At 39.6% G+C, this 19,748-nt stretch overlaps 1 protein-coding gene across 1 annotated transcript; it reads left to right on the top strand.

Moving 5' to 3' along the window:
* The first annotated feature begins 2,700 nt into the window (after window positions 1-2,700).
* CTSE (cathepsin E) lies at window positions 2,701-18,706 on the top strand. Its single transcript, XM_075264101.1, has 9 exons — window positions 2,701-2,776; window positions 3,212-3,359; window positions 8,137-8,254; window positions 9,734-9,852; window positions 11,457-11,656; window positions 11,928-12,050; window positions 12,845-12,986; window positions 13,581-13,679; window positions 18,466-18,706. The coding sequence occupies exons 1-9, from the start codon at window positions 2,721-2,723 to the stop codon at window positions 18,643-18,645; spliced, it is 1,185 nt and encodes a 394-aa protein (XP_075120202.1). The 5' UTR covers window positions 2,701-2,720; the 3' UTR covers window positions 18,646-18,706.
* Window positions 18,707-19,748: the final 1,042 nt, after the last annotated feature.

Here is a 19,748-nt window from a genome sequence, read left to right as displayed (position 1 = left end):
AACAGTGATTAAGGTGAGAAGCATTTCTGTTAGACAAGTGAGCAGTTTGCAGTAGTTGGTGATTGTTATCAGTAATGATCTGCCTCTTCTTCTTACTGTGTATTTATAGAGGCAGCATGTTCAAGAACTATTACATGGGCCTCCGCCATGGTTTGGCCATTTCCCCTTTCATTTTCTTTGCGGTGGATGTTTCGTGCAGCTCAAGTCAAGCTGTGATGCAAAAGGCTGTGAGGTGGATGTTGTAACACTACAATGGAAAAGAATAAAAATATTATTTGATTTTTCAGTTTTCTACAACTACGGAAGGCTGGATTTTGATAGGATACAGTTTGAAGAATATTGAAACTTTACAAATTGTAGAGGAGCAATAGATGTCCACATTATTCCACCACATTCTGGATCTTTATTGTATTCTAACTATAAGGCTAAGCCCCCACATAGCTGAATGCAACAAAAAAGTGTTGCAGGAAAAAATCGTGGTGGCAATGATTTACATTTTTACCACAGAGCTTTTCACAGAAAGTCTGCAGAGGTTTCCTCTGCGAACTTTTTGGTTCCATTATTCCTACACATGTGGACAAAATTGTTAGTACCCCTCATTTTTATTCATTATTACTTTTGTAATCACTTTTATTTCTGTGACCATTGTGGGATTTTCTTTTATTAAACAAGGGGTACCAACAATTTTGTCCATGTGTATATAGGAAAACTACCAGTTTTTCAATAGGTATAGCTGACAAGCTGACATAACCGCTGTGGTTTTGGAAATAGCAGCGTATCCTATTTTCCTGTAGAGTGTGGATTGGACTTACTAGATCAACAGACCAAGATCAATGGACATTAAAAGACAAGTATAGACACAGTGCCCTCTGTTGATGGAAGCTTTCTGATGAAAGAAGAAAAAAATTTGCATGCATGTATGAGGTGTTTATCATGTTTTTACATTATAGTCAATGGGATCTGTCTGTGTCCGTTACTCTACTACTGTTAATGTCTGTTGCTTTCATACTATGACAGATGGCTGTAATATTGGTAGTGAATATGGCCTAAGTTTTGCATGAATTAAAGGAGTTGTCTGGCATAAACTAAAATTTTAAAACTAAGCTAAACTCCCTCCCTCCATCTGACTTCTAAATTATTCCCTTTAACAAAAAAAAAATGTATATTTTACACATATGCCTGGGCAATTTTTCTGATTTCCTGGAGATGTTCCGTTTTGCTGTTTCTGGAGACGGGAGGCCACCAGTACCCCCCCCCCTCCTCCTTCTTCATATTCACCAATGCACACATCCTCTTCTTCTGCTGGGTGTCCACTTTCTTCACAAGGAAGCTGGAGCCAGCGCCTATGCAATGGAACGCCGCCAGAAGCGAAGAGAAGCAGCATTCTATTGCCCATGTGTACAGAAGTCAACTCCAGGACGAGAAGACAGTTAACTATGATGGGGTGGGGAGAAGGTTGGGGGACTGAGTTAGTTAGCTAACTAGCTATAGTTAGTAGTCCGCGGGTTAGCTATGGAAATGAGAAGAAGGGGGGGTTGTGAGGGAGGAAGTGAGAGGGGGGATCTGAGTGAAGTGCAATAATGTATCATGGTAATTGTAAGCTAAGACAACAGGAAGCTACACCATCATAAACAAATGCAGAAGATGCTAGGTGCTCCCAGAGAAAGCCAGAAATCACTCTGCTAAAGGTGTTTGGATTCACTTATTAACCCGTTCATGCACTAACAGACCTTTTTTTAAAAAATAATTATTTTGCACAGAAAACCCCCTTTAATAAAAGGTACTAAATACATTATTACATTATTTATTACATTAGCTTTAGAATACATATTACTTAAAGAGGACCTTTCATCAGATCGGGCACATGCAGTTCTTTATACTGCTGGAAAGCTGACAGTGCGCTGAATTCAACGCACTGTCGGCTTTCCCGATCTGTGCCCGGTGTAAAGCGCTATCGGTCCCGGTACCGTAGCACTTTACAGTTAGAAGGGCGTTTCTGACAGTTAGCCAGGGACGCCCTTCTGCCCAGCAGCGCCTATCGCACTGTACTGTGGAGCAGAGAGGAACTCCCCCCCTCCCGCTCCTGATTATACTCGTCTATGGACGAGCATTGTGAGCAGAGGGAGGGGGCGTTCCTCCCCGCTCCACAGTACAGCGCGATAGGCGCCACGAGGCAGAAGGGCGTCCCTGGCTAACTGTCAGAAATGCCCTTCTGACACTAAAGTGCTACGGTAATGGGAGCGGTAGCGCTTTACACCGGGCACAGATTGGGAAAGCCGACAGTGCGCTGAATTCAGTGCACTGTCAGCTTTCCAGCAGTATATAAAACTGCATGTGCCCGATCTGATGAAAGGTCCTCTTTAATATACTATACATAAATTTTAGTTAAGAAAAAAATGCAAATATAATACCTACACATTTTTACTCCTTTTACAATCATTAGTTTACTCACCTGTGTCCCCCATATTTGAAAGCTACATAACTTCCTTGCCCACCATGTCCAGGTTGACTAGTTCAAACAAAAGAGTCAGGAGCGGTGAATATGACCTAAGCTTTTAACCTTGTTAACACTGTGAGATCTGCAGAAACCAGTCATTTGTTTACTTTACACAGCAAACAACACTATCTGCAGTGTATGGGCTTGGTCCTAGAACAAAAGATATAAATTAGGAGTTTTGCTAGTCCTGTGTAGTTGGTCTGAGCTGTGGCACATAGAGAAGATGAAGCATTTGCTTGTAATTCTGTTGTGTGCGGCAATTGTTCAGGGGGTGCTAAGGTAAGATATCTATCTATCTATCTATCTATCTAAAAGAACAAATGGGTAGCACTCCAAATTGGTGAAATCAGTTACTGTGGATTTATTCCATGCATTTGTTTTTTTGTCTATGTGGATTGGAGTTCTGTGCTGGACCTAGTGGACTTGCACCCAGTACCCTTTAAGGTCATGTATATACGGTGCTGTTCTTAAACCTTTTTTGGACACATGCACTTTAACATTAAGAACATGTTTTATAGCATTTCCAAGGGCAGTCCAGTCCTTTGGTTGGTTGGTGCATTTGGGGTTTATATTATGGTTTTGTCTTTGTTGCACACTTATTACCACATTATACATTTATGCGCTATTTTAACACTTTTGCTACCATCCCCACTGGATAATAAAATACATATTGTAATGCCAGTGTTTAACATAAGATATTCATCTCTATTGTAGAATACCTCTGAAGAGACAGAAGTCATTGAGGAAAACCCTCAAGGAAAAAGGTCGTCTCTCTAAAGTATGGACAAGACAGGGGCTGGAACTAATGCAGTCTTGCGATTCCCCTGAGACGGCCAGTGAGCCCCTTCTTAATTATTTTGATGTATGTATTATAGACCTTCCTTTCTATGTAGAATTTGATCTATTTATTAAATAGAAATCACTATAAAGTTATTGATATGTATTTTAAAGGGGTTTTTTTTACCATTAACCTAACATAATAATAATAATAATAATAATAATAATAATAATAACAATAATAATATAAATTTGCAGGCAATTGAAAGTTTAAAGTTTTTGCAAGTATAAATATCTAAAAATGTTGCAGAATTATAGAGATTTTCTTTAACCATCTTACTAGTGACAGTCTGTTTTCTTGATCAGTTGCCAATAGATAAGACCATGAATGCCGGAACTTTCTATACTCTGAATCCCATGATTTCCTTTTTATGGCATGATTATAGTCTAATGCATGTAATGTCCCTTACTGATAACCTCTTCACAATAAGGAAATCATGGCTGTGTATCTGATGAGTCCCAGACCATAGAACGTTCCAGCATTCATGGTCAGATCCATTGTCTACTGACTAAGACAACAAACCGTTACCACTAAGATGTTTAGAGATATTCTTTGCAACTCGACAACACTTTTAATTGTTTAATTTTCTAATTGTCTACAAATCTAACTAGGATTATGTTCATGGGAATATCCCTTTAACTGTATATCGTGTGCACTGAAATTTTTACATTGATTAATATTTCAGTACATGCGGTAATAAATAGTTAGATTCTATCATTAAAAAAAACGGTTTTAAATTAATAGCATGTGGGAATAGCTTTTTTTTAAAGGATATTCATCTCTTACCTTTATCTTGAAAGTCTGCGCCGCTGTTTTTGAATTTTTCTTCTTTATGCTAATTCCGCTCAGAGGGGGTGTGCCCTCCGTGCTATGAGCGCATCATTCCAGCGCTGACTTTCTTCTGCTCCGTCCAGCATTCTCCTCCTCTTCACTCCTCTTCTTACAGGAGACTACCGCAAAATGGCTGGCAAAACAGCCAACTGCGCATGTCCATCGGCCATTGTGTGGTGGTCTCTTACCCAACCCAGATCAGCACTACATTAACATGCAGAAGCTTGTATTCCTCCTGCAATTTGGGCTAAATGTACCAGCCCCAGTTACAAAAAAATCAGCCTCCCTAACCAAAAAAAAAAAAAAAACATCAGAAGTCGCCAAAGGTATATTATGACCTTATGGGGACACAATGTTTTTTTTAAAAAGTAAATAAAATAATTAAAAAAATACCAAATACTTAACATAATATGCCAATAAATTTCCCTTTTTACAGGTTTTAGACCAACCACCTACAACACCATAAAAAATAAAAAAAAAATACCTTAAAGGAGAGGAAAAATTATTTTAGGCTGAGGCCCCATGTTGCGAAAACACAACTTATTTTGTTGCAGGTTTTGTTGAATTTTTTTTTTTTTTTTTGTCAAAGCCAATAATGGCTACAAATGGAATGGGAAATACATAATACAAAATACATTGTTATACTACTCCCTTCTGCTCAATCCAGTCCTGGCTTTGGCTCAAAAAACTGCAAAAAAAAAAAATTAACCAGAAAGGTTAACCAGTGAAAACCAGACAGACTTTCCCTCCTCTTAGGTTTATATTTTTCTGGATAAAAAAAAAACACATGCAAAAATAAAAACAACATAAAAATAAATCATATGTGTCATTGAAAAAAGAAGCAGAAATTAGTTGATGAATGCAAATGATAAAAATGTTATAGTTCTCAAAATCGCAAAAAATCCCAAAAATTCGTCTGGTCCTGGTTAAAAAGCAGGTCTTTTCTTTCCGCTTTCTTCAGGGGGTCAGAGGAGAGACACTCAGTGTAGGTGTAAACATGGTGTAAGTTCATGGAAATTGAGTTCAATAGTGATGCAAGCAAGTAGCTGATGCAGATAGTGCAGACAATGAAATGCTGTCATACTGTTAGATTCAGCAATAGAGCAATGTGAGTGTTCCCTCCAACATTATGGAATGTGGACAGACTCATCTATTAGATATGTACGGGTCTTAAATGTCACCAGAACAGTCCACCCTAGACATGCCAGCGCTGCCAAGATATCAATGGTGAATTCTCTTGTGTTTATCTTTTTGTGGTGCAACAATTATTTCCTGATATAGGTGTGTTATGGCTGGTTCCAGAGACTCCTAAAGATCTCCTTAACCCCTTCAGGACTGAGCCACTTTTCAGCTTTGCATTTCTGCTTTTCCCTCCCCACATTCCAATAGCCATCATTTTAAAATTTTTCAGTTCAAAGAGTCACATGATGGCTTACTGTTTGCAAAACAAATTGTACTTTTATTGTTACCATTCAATATCCTATGCAATGTACTGGAAGCTGGAAAAACATTGGGAAAAAAAACACATTTGCGCCATTTTCTTTTGGGTTTAATTTTTACTATGTAGTAAAAATGACATGTTACCTGTATTCTGTGGCTCAGTACAATCACGGCAATACCAAATTTATATAATATTTGTAATGTTTTGATATTTTATATATTTTGAGTTTCATATTTTAATAGTTTGGGCATTATTTATTTTTATATGTGATCTAGGGAAAGGGGGGTGATTTGGACTTTTATATGTTTTGTGTTTTTTTTATACTTTAAAATTATTTTTATCTTTTCTTTTAGTTTTATTTTCAGACCCTCTAGAGACCTTGAAGCATAGGGGGAATCTGATTGCTAATACTGTACATTGCAATACTAATGTATTATATAATATAATATATATATATATATATATATATATATATATATATATATATATTATTGGCTTCTATTATATGCTGCATATTGCGGTGTGGCCCCCACACAGTACAATCTGAACCGCAGTGGCTCCCACACACAATACAATCTTCCCTGCAGTGGCCCCCACACACAGTACAATCTCCCCCACAGTGGCACTCACAAAGGATTATACCTGTATACTCCACAGTAACCCCCTCCCCACACAGTATTAAATGCAGCACAGTAGCACCTCTCTCCACACAGTATTAAATGCTGCACAGTAGTTCCCCCTCCTCACACAGTATGAAATGTTCCACAGTAGTCCCCTCCCCACACAGCATGAAATGGTCCACAGTAGTCCCCTCCCCACACAGTATACACAATTTACCTGAAGAGCTGCCGGGCGTCCTTTCTCCTGTTCACTGTGGGTGCTGAAGACTTAATCATCACGCCCGCGCCGGTACAGAGGTCACATTCTGCAGTCAGTGTGACCACGTGGCTTTCAGCTAGATATGCATTTGCACAACCAGGTGAGAGCAGCGATCGCTCACTAACTGGGAATCCTGTACCGGATTCTCTGTTAGTGAGTGATCCAGGCGACTGCACACGTGCCATCAGAGGGGGTTCTGTGTGCCCTCTCTGGCATGTGTGCCAAAGGTTCACCATCACTGTCATAGACCCTTTAATTTTCAAGTCTGGTATCCACCTTGTAGCCTCCTCCAAGAAACACTTGGACTATCAGTGGCATCTGACACAGACCAAGCAATCATAGCATCATTCTTTACACCTTCACAGTCACCACTATGGTATTTACCTGATAATTCAGCTTGTCAGGAATACAGAGCACTGTATACATCTAACTCAAAGCATACAAATGTAAAGTGACAGTAAAGGCAGTCCCTTACACATAATCAGTTCCATATTTATGTGGACAATGGAGCACACAAAGCCTGGCTTATCTTATTTTTTTTTGACCAATCATTGTGCAGTGCCCCATCAATCATAGGACATGATGTCCCCATCATATCTGGGACCATACTTCTCCAGCTCCATGTTGGATGTTTATGGCCAAATAGCAGAATTCTGGAGAATCACTATAGCCATATATACCATAGCAATATATGGTAAAGTTTTGTACAATGAAGGCAGCTCTTTAAAGGGATCCGATCATTAAAACCCATTTTTTTCTCACTAACACGTAGGAATAGCCTTAAGAAAGGCTATTCTTCTCCTACCTTTAGATGTCTTCTCCGCACCGCCGTTCAGTATAAATCCCGGTTTTCGTCAGAATGTAAATGAGTTCTCTCAATGCTGCGAGAGAACTCTCCAGTGCCACCTCCATCTTCTTCAGGAACGTCCTCTTCGTACGTCTTCCTCCAGCGCTGGCTTCAAAGCCGACTGCACATGCCTGCCAGCCGCAAGAGAATGGCCGCTTCTAAGAGAGAATTCTCTCACAGCATTGGGCATGCCCCCAGTGCTGTTTGAGCGCTGGGTCCTGCCCCCAATGCTGCGAGTGGCCTAATTTGCATACCGCCGAAAACCGGGATTTATACCGAACAGCGGCGCGTAGAAGACATCTAAAGGTAAGAGAAGAATAGCCTTTCTTAAGGCTATTCCGACGTGTTAGTGAGAAAAAATTGAGTTTTAATGATAGGATCCCTTTAAAGCTAAGTATTCAGTATATTTTTGGACATGAATATATAAATATTTTGAAAAAATACATAGATAAGACAGATAAGTCTTGATGACAATAGTGTATTATGAATGGTATAAGTCTCAACATAAATGAAAGCATCCTCTTCAAACCTTACATACATGCCCAGCCTACTGTATCTTCGTAAGCCTCAATTTTCATTTAGAGGTTTATCGCAGTTCAGTAGGATTCCCATCAAGCCCAGGTTTAACAATCATTGTACTAATAATGAAATATATGTTGTAAACTGAGTGGATCTTGCTGAATTGTATCACAAATGAATGGTTAAAATGAAGTCATATGAAGTATTTATCTAAATTACCCATATTATATCGGTATAGAACCCTGTAGCTGTATAGTAGCTCTGATTTCCTTACTTTTGTCCAGGAGGAATATTTTGGCCAAGTCTCTATTGGATCCCCCCCTCAAATGTTTACTGTGATCTTTGATACTGGCTCCTCCAACTTGTGGGTTCCATCAGTTTACTGCACAAACCAAGCATGTCGTAAGTATATATTTTAGCATATGTTACCTAGATCAGTCTAACATTATATTCCACACATTTACCTAAACACAATAATAGTAAATTCAGGGGAATCTTCCTATACCGGCTCCATTATATTGTACCTCTGTGAAATGCTACGTTTTTCCATCCGTGCACTTTGCTCAGTTCCGGCTCATTGCAGAGAAATGCATATGCTTCATATCAATTCATGCAACTGGGAGAATGCATTTGTAATGTCAGTTATTATTTTCATTTAAATGAAGTCGCAGATAAAAAAAATCCATTACATTTTAGATTTCTAATACCTAATATTGGATATTGGCTATCTATTGTTGTATAATTTATTAAAAGTGGTGCTAAGAACAAGTGGAGGAATTGCCCATTGCATCCAGTTAGATTTCATTTTCCAATGGGTTTCTGAGAGGTAAGATTTTGCTTGGTTGCTATGGGATAAATATCCCCCTTTGTTCTTCATTATTTTAATGATATTTTATCTTTTTGTCACATAAACAAATTGTACCTTTTTAGATTAAATATACTTAAATCATTGTACCGTATATACTCGAGTATAAGCCGAATTTTTCAGCCCAGTTTTTGAGCTGAAAAAGCCCCCATCGGCTTATACTCGAGTCAGCAGAAAAAAAAAAAATATTTATTTTTAGGAGGGGGGGGGGGGTCTATGACCAGCCACAATATTAATGCATAGAATCTCCCATAAAATAGTGCAAAAAAATAATTCTAAATCCCTCCTTTCCCTAGAATACATACAGAAGTAGAAAATGACTGTGAAACATAACCACATTAGGTATCCATGTGTCTGAAAGTGCCCGGTCTACTGAATATAGGGTATCTGCCTTGCTCCTGTTCCGTCGGGAAGGGGTTAATAGGAGCACTGCAGATACCCTATATTCAGCCAGACTGAATTCCAAGTGAGGGAAGAAAAAACAGTCCTCAAGCTCAGGGAAGGGGCAGACAGACAACCAAAACACCCCCTCCCCTTTCCCAGCACCTCCTGCACCCAAAAACTCTGACCATTTTAATTTTTGAAATTTTCCAGTAGCTGCTGCATTTCCCCCCCTAGGCTTATACTCGAGTCAATAAGTTTTCCCAGTTTTTTGTGGTAAAATTAGGGGCCTCGGCTTATATTCGGGTCGGCTTATACTTGAGTATATACGGTATATATTCTTGTATGATAAAACATGTCCTATTACTGTAGTATTATAATGGTGCTCTCATGTACAATTATTATTTCCTACATACAAGGCATCCAAAATTGTGGGGGTGCCTAAATATAATTATATGTAAATTCTTCAGGTATGTAGTTCTAAGGCAACTCCAGTTAAAATATATTGAGTACAAATGATATTGATTACCATGATGGTGAATCATATATACTGCAACCAAGCCATGTAATGATGGGAGATACAGCACTGTATGCATTATTTACAAGAACTATCAGTAACTAAAATTTCTGCTCAGTTAAACACTCCAGGTTCCAGCCAAGCAAGTCTTCTACCTATCAGACAGATGGTAAACCTTTCTTTATCCAGTATGGAACTGGCAACTTAACCGGCATCTTGGGAATTGATCAAGTTACTGTAAGTGAAATACCAGGCCATTGCAAAAAAAAATTGGGTTGAAAGGTACAGAATGAGACATTTTAGAGATGAGCGAGTAGTATTTTATTTTGAAACAAAAATTCAGTTTTTCTGTTTTACCTTGAGTCTTGTGTGGTTTCCACAAAAACACAATCTTGATAAATTTCTCCTGCGATTTCAAATAATAGAGACTGTGACTGCCACCATTATCACACAGGCAATTTTTTATGTCTCTGCCAGGTCTTAAATCCCAGTAATGGCAGCAACACAGTTGTTGTGTATCACATGCTCACCTCTTACTACCAGTAGATGGAGGATTGTATCAATTTCAGGCCTGTTTCACATCTGCGTTCGGGATTCCGTTTGGGGAGTCTGCTTGGAGACCCCACGAATGGAAACCCATACGCATAGAAAAGTGATTACCTGGGTAAACAAGCAGACCCCATAGACTATAATGGGGTCCGTATGGTTTTTGTTCAGTTTCCGCATGAAACATGCAGAGAAAAAAGTGCCACTTGCATGTCCGGATTGGCTAAAGTGGAGACTGGGCGCAGGTGTGAACCCACCCTCATTGTGTTATTTCAATAAGTGGCGGTCATTAATTTTTACTCACCTCCTGTCCTGGCCACCATCCTCTGCCACCTCTAGTCTGTGCTACACTTATGTCACAATGCTGAAGAACAACAGGATGCTATGTACAGTGTCCTGGTGTTATTCAGCGTCAGCTACTGTGCACCCTGGAGGCGACAGTGGAGGGCAGCCTGTACAGGAGTGTGGACAGATAATTATCGGCCACTACTCTGAGTGAGGGCGGGGATAAAAAAGGGGGTCCTAAACTTGGTGTGGGCTTTAAAGAAGGGGCCATGTAATTTGTGTGGAGGTATAAAAGAAGGTCATAAACTGTGTGGTCGCCATAAATAGGGGTCATATATTGTGGGTGGGCCATAAGAAAGGGGGTCATATACCGTGTGTGTATGCAGGGGCTAAAAAAGGTTGTCATATACCATATGGGGCAAAAAAAGGGGGTCATATACCATGGGGTGGGTCAGAAAAAGGCAGTTATATACTGTGTGGGAAGCCAATAAAAGAGGGTTGTCTACCAAGTGCAGGGGCCAGAAAAAAGAGGTCATGTATTGTGTGGTGGGACAAAAAAAAGGGGGGATTGTATATCTTGTGGGGGCCAAATAAGGGCATTTTTTGATCTGCCAGCTTAGGGGCATTTCCTATTTAGGAGGGCCCCATCACATAACCAATATATTATTGGGTTTTTTGTGAGGTTGCCCCTCTATAGTTTACATCAGGCAGCAGAGATGCTAGGTTCACCCCTGCAGATACCCACTACAGTCTAGTATCTACTATGCAGGTATGATACAGGAAAAGACCAATCTATGAGCACGGTTAGTAAAGCTGCTTTGAATAATATCCCTTCTATAACCACACAAGCCGCCAGAAGCAGAAAGAAGTACATAGAAATGACTTTCTTACATTACAAATCACATGCTCTATGAAATGAGACCAAGTTGTCTGAAAAGTTAGTGACCATTTACCGATAAGTGTCATCTATCTGGCTCATACATTCCTAATCTATGTTCTTTATCTCTTAGGTTCAAGGTATAACTGTACAGAATCAGGTTTTTGCAGAAAGCGTGTCTGAGCCTGGAACTACTTTCCAATATGCAAATTTTGATGGCATTTTGGGACTGGCATACCCTTCCCTTGCTGTGGATGGTTGCACCCCAGTGTTTGATAATATGATCGCACAGAATTTAGTACAGGAGCCGGTATTTGGCGTCTACATGAACAGGTAGCAGCACATTTCCAGAAAGAGATTATCCTAGCAATAAAAGATTTTTTTCCCTTTATAGTCAATGTATAATGAAATGTGGTGACTTTCTAAATTAGTTTTTGATTCAATTCTTCACCATTTCCAAGATTCCTGTTTGTTACTAATAGATGACAATCTTTATTGTTTACAATCAGATATGTAAAAGTACATGTTGTGCAATACAACCCACGAGTGTAAAAATGTAAAAGTTGGTTAAATTTTACTAATATCTATAAATCTAATTTCTTAGGAACCCCAACTCCCAAGAAGGTGGAGAGCTGGTTTTTGGGGGCTATGACACAGCACGTTTCACAGGTCAGCTGAACTGGGTGCCAGTTACTTCTCAAGGATACTGGCAAATCCAAGTTGATAGGTAGGTTTTGAAATTCTAAATCTAAAAGACCAAAGGCATAAGGAATGAAAGGGCTCTAAATATTTGTAGAGGACCTGTAACCATCTCCAACAAGTCCTGTTCTTTACATCAGTTGATATCTGCTGTTCCACTGATTCTAGTACACTTGGAAATTTTCTCTAGCCCCCACCATTCCTGAGCAATCAATGCTGTTAGTTTTTGTACCTGAGATTCTATTTAGTCTCTGTACTGTCAGTAGGGCGGTGTCAGGCAGGAGCAAACAAGGGGTGTGATTCTGAGCTCTGACACTGGTTGCCTCTGATTGGAGCTCTGAGTCACACCGCCTGCCTGACACCACCCTTCTGACATTACAGAGCCTAAATAGCACATCAAGGCATCAAAACTAACTGTGCTTGTAGCTCAGGCATGGTGTGGGCTAGAGAGAAAATTCCAACTGTGGTGGAATTGGTGGAGCAGCACCTATTAACAGATGCTAAGAACTTGATTTGGTATGAATATGTTTAGTTGTTTGGTGTTAATTTACCCTTAGGCTGGGTTTATACATTCAGATTTTTAGGTGCAGTTTTTGAAGCAAATTAATTAATTCCAAGTGTGGATTATAAAGGGAGAGAACATATAAAGCAATGGTGGTAAATTTCATCATTTTTAAAATCTACTTCTGGTTTTTGCTTCAAAAAATGCATAAAAACCTGAATTATTGAAATCACTCTTTATATCAGATAACACCATTTATAGCACATTAAATGCACATAGTTACTAATAAACCAATAAGCCAGTTCCATTTTTTTGTACAGCATCTTGGTAGGAGGACAACAGGCATTTTGTAGTCAAGGATGCCAGGCCATTGTAGACACTGGGACATCTTTGCTAACAGGCCCAACAGCTGATATTCAACTTATGCAACAGTACATCGGAGCTACTGAAACTGATGGAGAAGTAAGATTCAAAAATAAAATTCTTTATTAATGCAATTTTATAATAACTTTGTAATTTTTGTGATACTTGAGAGACTTTGAGCAGGGCAGGAGAGGGGGTTTAAGATGTCATAGGGGTATTTGTAAAATGATTTATACCGTTTTCATCACAAAGAAATTTATGACCAAAAACAATACATGGTCAATACTTATTAATTGGTTCTATAAGATTAGAGAAGATGGTATAATTCTTTATCTAGATACAGCACCACTTTTGTCCATGGGCTACAGTATATCTGGTATTACATCTTAATTAGAGATGAGCGAGTACTGTTTGGATCAGCCGATCTGAACAGCACGCTCCATAGAAATGAATGGATGCACCTGGTACTTCCGCTTTGACGTCGGCCGGCCGCTTAACCCCCCGCGTGCTGGCTACGTCCATTCATTTCTATGCGAGCGTGCTGTTCGGATCGGCTGATCCGAACAGTACTCGCTCATCTCTAATCTTAATCCCATTTATTAACTGTGCTGAGCTGCAACATCAAGCACATCCCATAGTCAAGGGTCATCTTGGAAAAAAAACAAAGTAACAATTTTTTTTTTCTTGTTTTAGTATGGTGTGAGTTGCGGTAACCTATATTCCATGCCCACGGTGACTTTTGTAATCAATGGCGTTAACTACGACTTATTACCCAACCAGTATACACTTCAGGTAAGTATTTCTGAATGTAAATTATTAAACTGGTACAGCTACAACTAGATCAGATTGCATTGTAATATTCATCTTATAAAAGATTTTGCATTTCATTGACAAATACCAGAAGTCATTGTATGGCCAAGACCCAAAGGGTTATGATTCATCTAAAGTGTTTAAATGGTAAACCTTTTTTTATTATCTTTGATCACCTCCCATGGGTCTCCACTTTATACACTCTGGGATCTGAAGAGACCTCAGAGTATAATGATAATAATATGTGGGTGGTGAACCCTATAAATTTCAGGGTAGGTGAACTTGAAATTATTGCAAAATTCATATCAAGGGAATATGGCATATTTTAATGTACGGAGGTCATTATGTGCCATTATACTGTGCAGAAGGGCCACTGTGAGACATTTCACTTGGTGAAGGGGCCACTATGGGACATCATACTATTTGGAGACTACTATGGGATGTTATACTGTGTGGAGCGACACAATAGGACATTATAATTCATGAAGGGGCAACTGTGGGACAATATGCTGTGAGTAAATGTGGCTTTATTCTGTGTTGGGGCCAGTAAAGAGAGTTTTTTGTTTACCTGGTGAGGGCTAGAGAAAGGATCTTTTTGTCATGTGGAGGCCAGTAAAGTGGCCATTTTACTATGTGGGCAACAGGAAAGGTGGCGATGTGCCCCTTGAGAATGGGAGGGGGCAGTCCTCAGTCAAATTATGCCCCTTTCTCTGGCTATGTATGCCTTAATACCTGGTAATACCTGGTATCCAATCCAATGATATTGTTTTGTTGTCTGAGACATGAGGGCATGTACAATGCAGAGCAGTCTACCCCCACCTACATACATTGTCACTTCTACTGGTTTCTTCATATATAGTTTTACCAGGAGTAATTGTAACATAGGAAAGAAATAGCTGAGAGAAGCCCAGGTGAGCATAATATAGGAGATTCAGGGGCACTGGATTCCAAATCCAGGTTGATCTGTAAATCAAATCCTACATTTCCAGCAAGTTTATCCCATAATAGATATGTCAAAGATGTTACACATTGCTCCAAAGATGTGCCACGTTTGCATCTAGTCGTAAACCACTATAGTAAATCTGGGCTACTGTGTTCCCATCTTAAGCCTGCTGGTTTCTAAATACAGTACTTCCTTAGTAACAAGGAGTGAACACCAAATTAGCAAGAAGGGAGACACCTAGTGGCAGCTGCTTTAGAGATAGTTTTCAGACAGAAAACAGCCCCATTTGTTAATTCGAGTATATTACATTGGTCCAGTATCACAGGCTCTGTTAATTGAGACTAACTTGTCTCAAAAGAGATTATTTAAATCTACAAAATTAACTATTTGGAGAGAATTACAGTCTAGACTGAAAAAAGGAGAAAAACTGGGATACAAACAGGAGAAAAAAGGAAAAAAACAGGAACGGTTGGTCAGTAAAGAACTTTGCACAAAAGAAAATCGGCATACAGCTAAAAGGTTTTACTGATAGAAAGCTGGATCATGGAAACTTTGTCCTACTCCAATATTGTTATCATTGTCACTGTTGGACAAAAGCGTCTACTAAGTAAATACGAGCTTGGGAATATACACAAAAGCATAGACAAGAATAACAGAATCAATGCTGGTGATTTACTTCCCATTGTAAAGAAGATAAACACAGCCCTTTTCTACCTGTCAGGACATACAAATGCAGCTTTGGATAATGTGATATGTGTTATCCACTCGATTCTGTCTCTGTATACTCAGAAAACATGTTCCTTATGTATGTTCCTTAGCAAACAGTATTAAATTGGCATTTATACTTGGCCTGTATTCTGTAATGAACATGACACAGCATATTGTGACTTACCCCTCCCAATTCAACTGAGATAAAGACTAAGTTCTGTATAAAAAGCCAAGGCAGTAACATTGTAAAATCTAAGTAGATAGTATTGGGTGGGACCCTCAGATGTGGTTAGCAGTTCTTCTGAATATAAATCACAATTAATTTAAAAAAATATTAGATATATTAAATATACCATATTTATGTAAGTAATTTAACATGACATGTTTACTATGATTACATGTTAACACTACATGATATTTATATGTATATGCATAGCTAAGTACGCACAGGTGTAGAAAGTGTTAGGTCAGAGTGGTGAGCCCAACGCAAGTGTGAACCTAGCCTTACACTGTAATAAAAGTATTCTATGTACTTACATGTTGCTCCAGCCTAAGAGTTTTCAATTCATTTTAAAATTACTTTTTATCTGCCTTCATCATTTACATATATCTAGAAACTTAAGAAATATAATGGTGATCATTCTGACAAATAAAATGCAAAGCTGCAGTAAATACTGACAGCATAGCAAAGCAAATATATCTGAAATTCTGGTTCAAGTTTTGGATACCATAGGGAATCTGTATTAGTGAATATTACAGACACACACACACACACACACACACACACACAAGATAGTACAGGTACTACACACATACACATGACAGACCCTAGAGTATAATGATTGGAGGCCCGGAGGAGGTGATTAAACATAAAATAAATGTTACATACGTCTCCTGAGCTCGGCGCTACTTCCTGCTGTCTTTGGCCCTCTTCAATGACAGACATGGGTTTATGCCGGCATCACCTGGTCCACTTGACATCTGTGACGTCATTGAAGAGGCCCGAAGACATCATTGGAGCCCAGTAGAAGTAAGTAACACTATTATTAATGTTTTCTCAACACCACTGGGCCTCCGTTCATTATACATTAGGGTCTAAGGGTCTATTCACATGGAGGAAAATGGTGAGGAATTTGGTGTGGAATTTCAGCGCTGAAAAAAAGGCCTCCCATTGACTTCAATGAGTTTCTTTTTCTGCTAGCAGAAAAAGGCACCCATTGAAGTCAATGGGAGCTTTTTTTTCGCACTAAAATTCCACACCAAATTCCTCCATGTGAATGGACCCTAAAGCGATCCAAGAGTATAATAAAAGCAGTTTAGGTTTGAATGCATTTGGTCAAAATGAAACCGCCAGTCAAATGCTGTGAGACAAATCTGACGAGGTGGACTCAACAAATACTGTTGCCGCAGGCCATGTGACATCCCTGTCAGTGATGTTCTAATGCTGTTTAGCGTCAGCGATGTGATATGAGACGCACAGGGCCTTCTAGAATACTGAAGGGGAAGTAGAGGTGGCTGTGGCCAGAAGAGTTACTCCAGTAAGAAACAGCCTATTATAAAAAATAAAAAAAAAAGCAGCAGGGGCCCACAGGCCCTCTAATGTCATGAGCCCCATAGCAGCCACTATGGCTACTATGGCGGTAGTTCCGCCACTGCCTGTGATTTCCATATAAGTGCATTCTCCCTGCCTAGAGACCTAATCTGTTGCAAGCCATCATGAACATTCGGAGGAGCACTCATGTTGGCTGTTACTTTCACCATGCAGCGCAACTGACATTCATTCCAAACTCTCTTCCAGGCCATACTGTTAAGCATTTGCTCTCTGGCAGACCCTCTGGCAAAATCACTCATTTGTGGTTTGTCAAATAATGGTTGTCAGGAGTTTATATATGACTATATGAGTGGGGTTAATTATCTACATTCCTTAAAAGTAATAGGGGAACTAAATGCTCATGAGGGCCTATAATGCATCGCAGGTAGTGCCAGGTAATCTAAGCATTTTAGGCGTGAAATAGGTGTAAGAACTTACCTTACATGGGATGCGGGGAGTGATAAGACAGGGGGCTATAAACTGTTATTTTACGCACCACCTTACATCAGTATAGATGATAGAACTCCTAGATTGAGTCTGTAGCTGGTTACGGGCTAAAGAAGTTTCAGTACCACTGCAGTAAAGGAATTTTTCAGTTTTCCGGTCTTTTAAACCTTGAAAGTTGCATTAACTTGACAAAGTACTGTTGAGCGATATTAAAGGGGTTGTCCAAGAAGTGGAGCAACCTGTATGGAAGCCGGGCGAGGTGTAAAATAAAAACAAAGCATATTCTCCTATCCCCGGCACTACAATGTCCATTGGATCACGTCAGAGTATGAGTGGCGAAGTCCTGCATCTCACAAGACCTCAGTGGTCACTGGAGAGGTATCGGGGACATCACTCACATATATCACCAGTTCCTTACTACAATGGATACAAGGGATTTATAAAGTCATCTTATGGGAGCATGATGACTGTAAAGTATGCGTTTGAACAAACACAAGATGCTAGTAGTAAGGGACAGTGTGTCCTGGAAACCAAGAGTGGAACCAAACCACTCTATTGTACCTCCTCATCACACCAGATTATAGTTAATGTATCCAATGTACATCTAAGCATCTTTATTTTAGCAACGGATTAGCTGATGTTTTTTGTTACATTACTGTTGCATTCTCTAAGACTGCTGCTAGGTGGAGACAAATCTCAGGATAGTTATTTTCAGAAATGACTTGTTTGCAGGTCACACATTAAAGAGGACCTTTCATGGTTTGGGGCACAGGCAGTTCTATATACTGCTGGAAAGCTGACAGTGCGCTGAATTCAGCGCACTGTTGGCTTTCACAATCTGTGCCCCGGGTGAAGAGCTATCGGTCCTGATACCGTAGCTCTTTACAGTCAAAAGGGCGTTCCTGACACTCTGACACACATGCAATAAATATCTGTAGTGCAAATCTCTAAGATACATCGCTCTCAGAAACATAACCCATGTTGTTAGATGTCGGATGGTTTTGTGTATAGAAGTGGATAGAGAGTATGGATAAAGGCTTGTCTGCAATACTGAACAAATGTATCTCCTTTTTCTCTAGGATGGAGAAAACTACTGCGCCAGTGGCTTCCAAGGAATGGATATTGCGCCCCCTGCAGGACCTCTGTGGATTCTGGGAGACGTCTTTATTGGGCAGTTTTATTCTGTGTTTGATAGAGGTTACAATAGAGTAGGATTTGCTCCTGTTGTTCCATATGAGCCCTCAACAAATGGGATATAAATTTTTTTTAGTTTTTTATAATGACAATTTTATTTAGCTCATTCATAGTCAGAAATCTCATTGTTAAAGATGATAATATAGTTCCTACACATTCCTATACATGTAGCAAACCTTAACTGGACATTAAGTCAAGGTAAACTTTTTGCTACCGTTTGGTGTCTGCTCAGCAGTGTCTGTGGCTATTGTCCGTACAAGATTTTTAGCAACAGACACTAGCTGGTCCGTTTGCAATTTCCATTTATTTCAATGGGATTTTATCTTGTGTCCTTTAGTGTCCGTTTGTGTCCTTTAGTGTCTGTTTACAACCTTGTCCATTTTTTCAAGCAGACAAAAAAATCCTACATGCAGCACTTTTCCATCTGTTTGAAAAAACAGACAGCAAGTGTCTATTATTGTCTCAACATTAAGGTCTATGGGCAACGGACATTTAACGGACAGTAACTTATAGCCATCAGTTACTGTCCATTTGTGTCCATTATGATAGGTGTCTTTTTTTTTTTTTTTTTTTTTTTTTAACAGACACCTTCTGAGCAGACACTAACGGTAGAGTGAACCCTACCTTACCTTGATAGGGGGAGTTCACACGGAGTAACGTGCCACGTGATGTGGCCGCAAAATAGTGCCGCGTATACGATGCCGGCTCCCATTGAAATGGGAGTGTATACGGCCCGCAAAGTCTCACACGGCGTATACGTGCCACATCACGCGGCACGTTACTCCGTGTGAACTCCCCCTAGAGCTAATGTTTGAAGCATCTGTATGGAATTATCCAGCAATAGACTTCTATACCGCACATATACAGTAAACATAATACAGCTGTTTTAAGGGAAACCCTTCACCATCTATACCAACTCCAGTTCATTCCCTCCCTTATTGCTTGGTGCTGTTTAGCTGATTTCAGCACAGTTGGAGTTTTTCCTCTAGACCCTACTATGTCTGAGTAATGAATACAGTTAGTTTTGATGCCCAATATGTTAATCAGTATCTATTCTGTCAAGTGTGTGGTCCCAAGCAAGAGCGGAGCTTTCTCATCAAATGAGCTATAAATCGCACCCTTCCCTGCTTTTGTATGACAGCATAGAGCCTGAGTAGCATGTGCGGCA

This window comes from Leptodactylus fuscus, chromosome 2, assembly GCF_031893055.1.
Source record: "Leptodactylus fuscus isolate aLepFus1 chromosome 2, aLepFus1.hap2, whole genome shotgun sequence".
In the NCBI taxonomy this organism is placed as follows: Eukaryota; Metazoa; Chordata; class Amphibia; order Anura; family Leptodactylidae; genus Leptodactylus; species Leptodactylus fuscus.
This window is presented reverse-complemented; position numbering and strand designations above follow the sequence as displayed.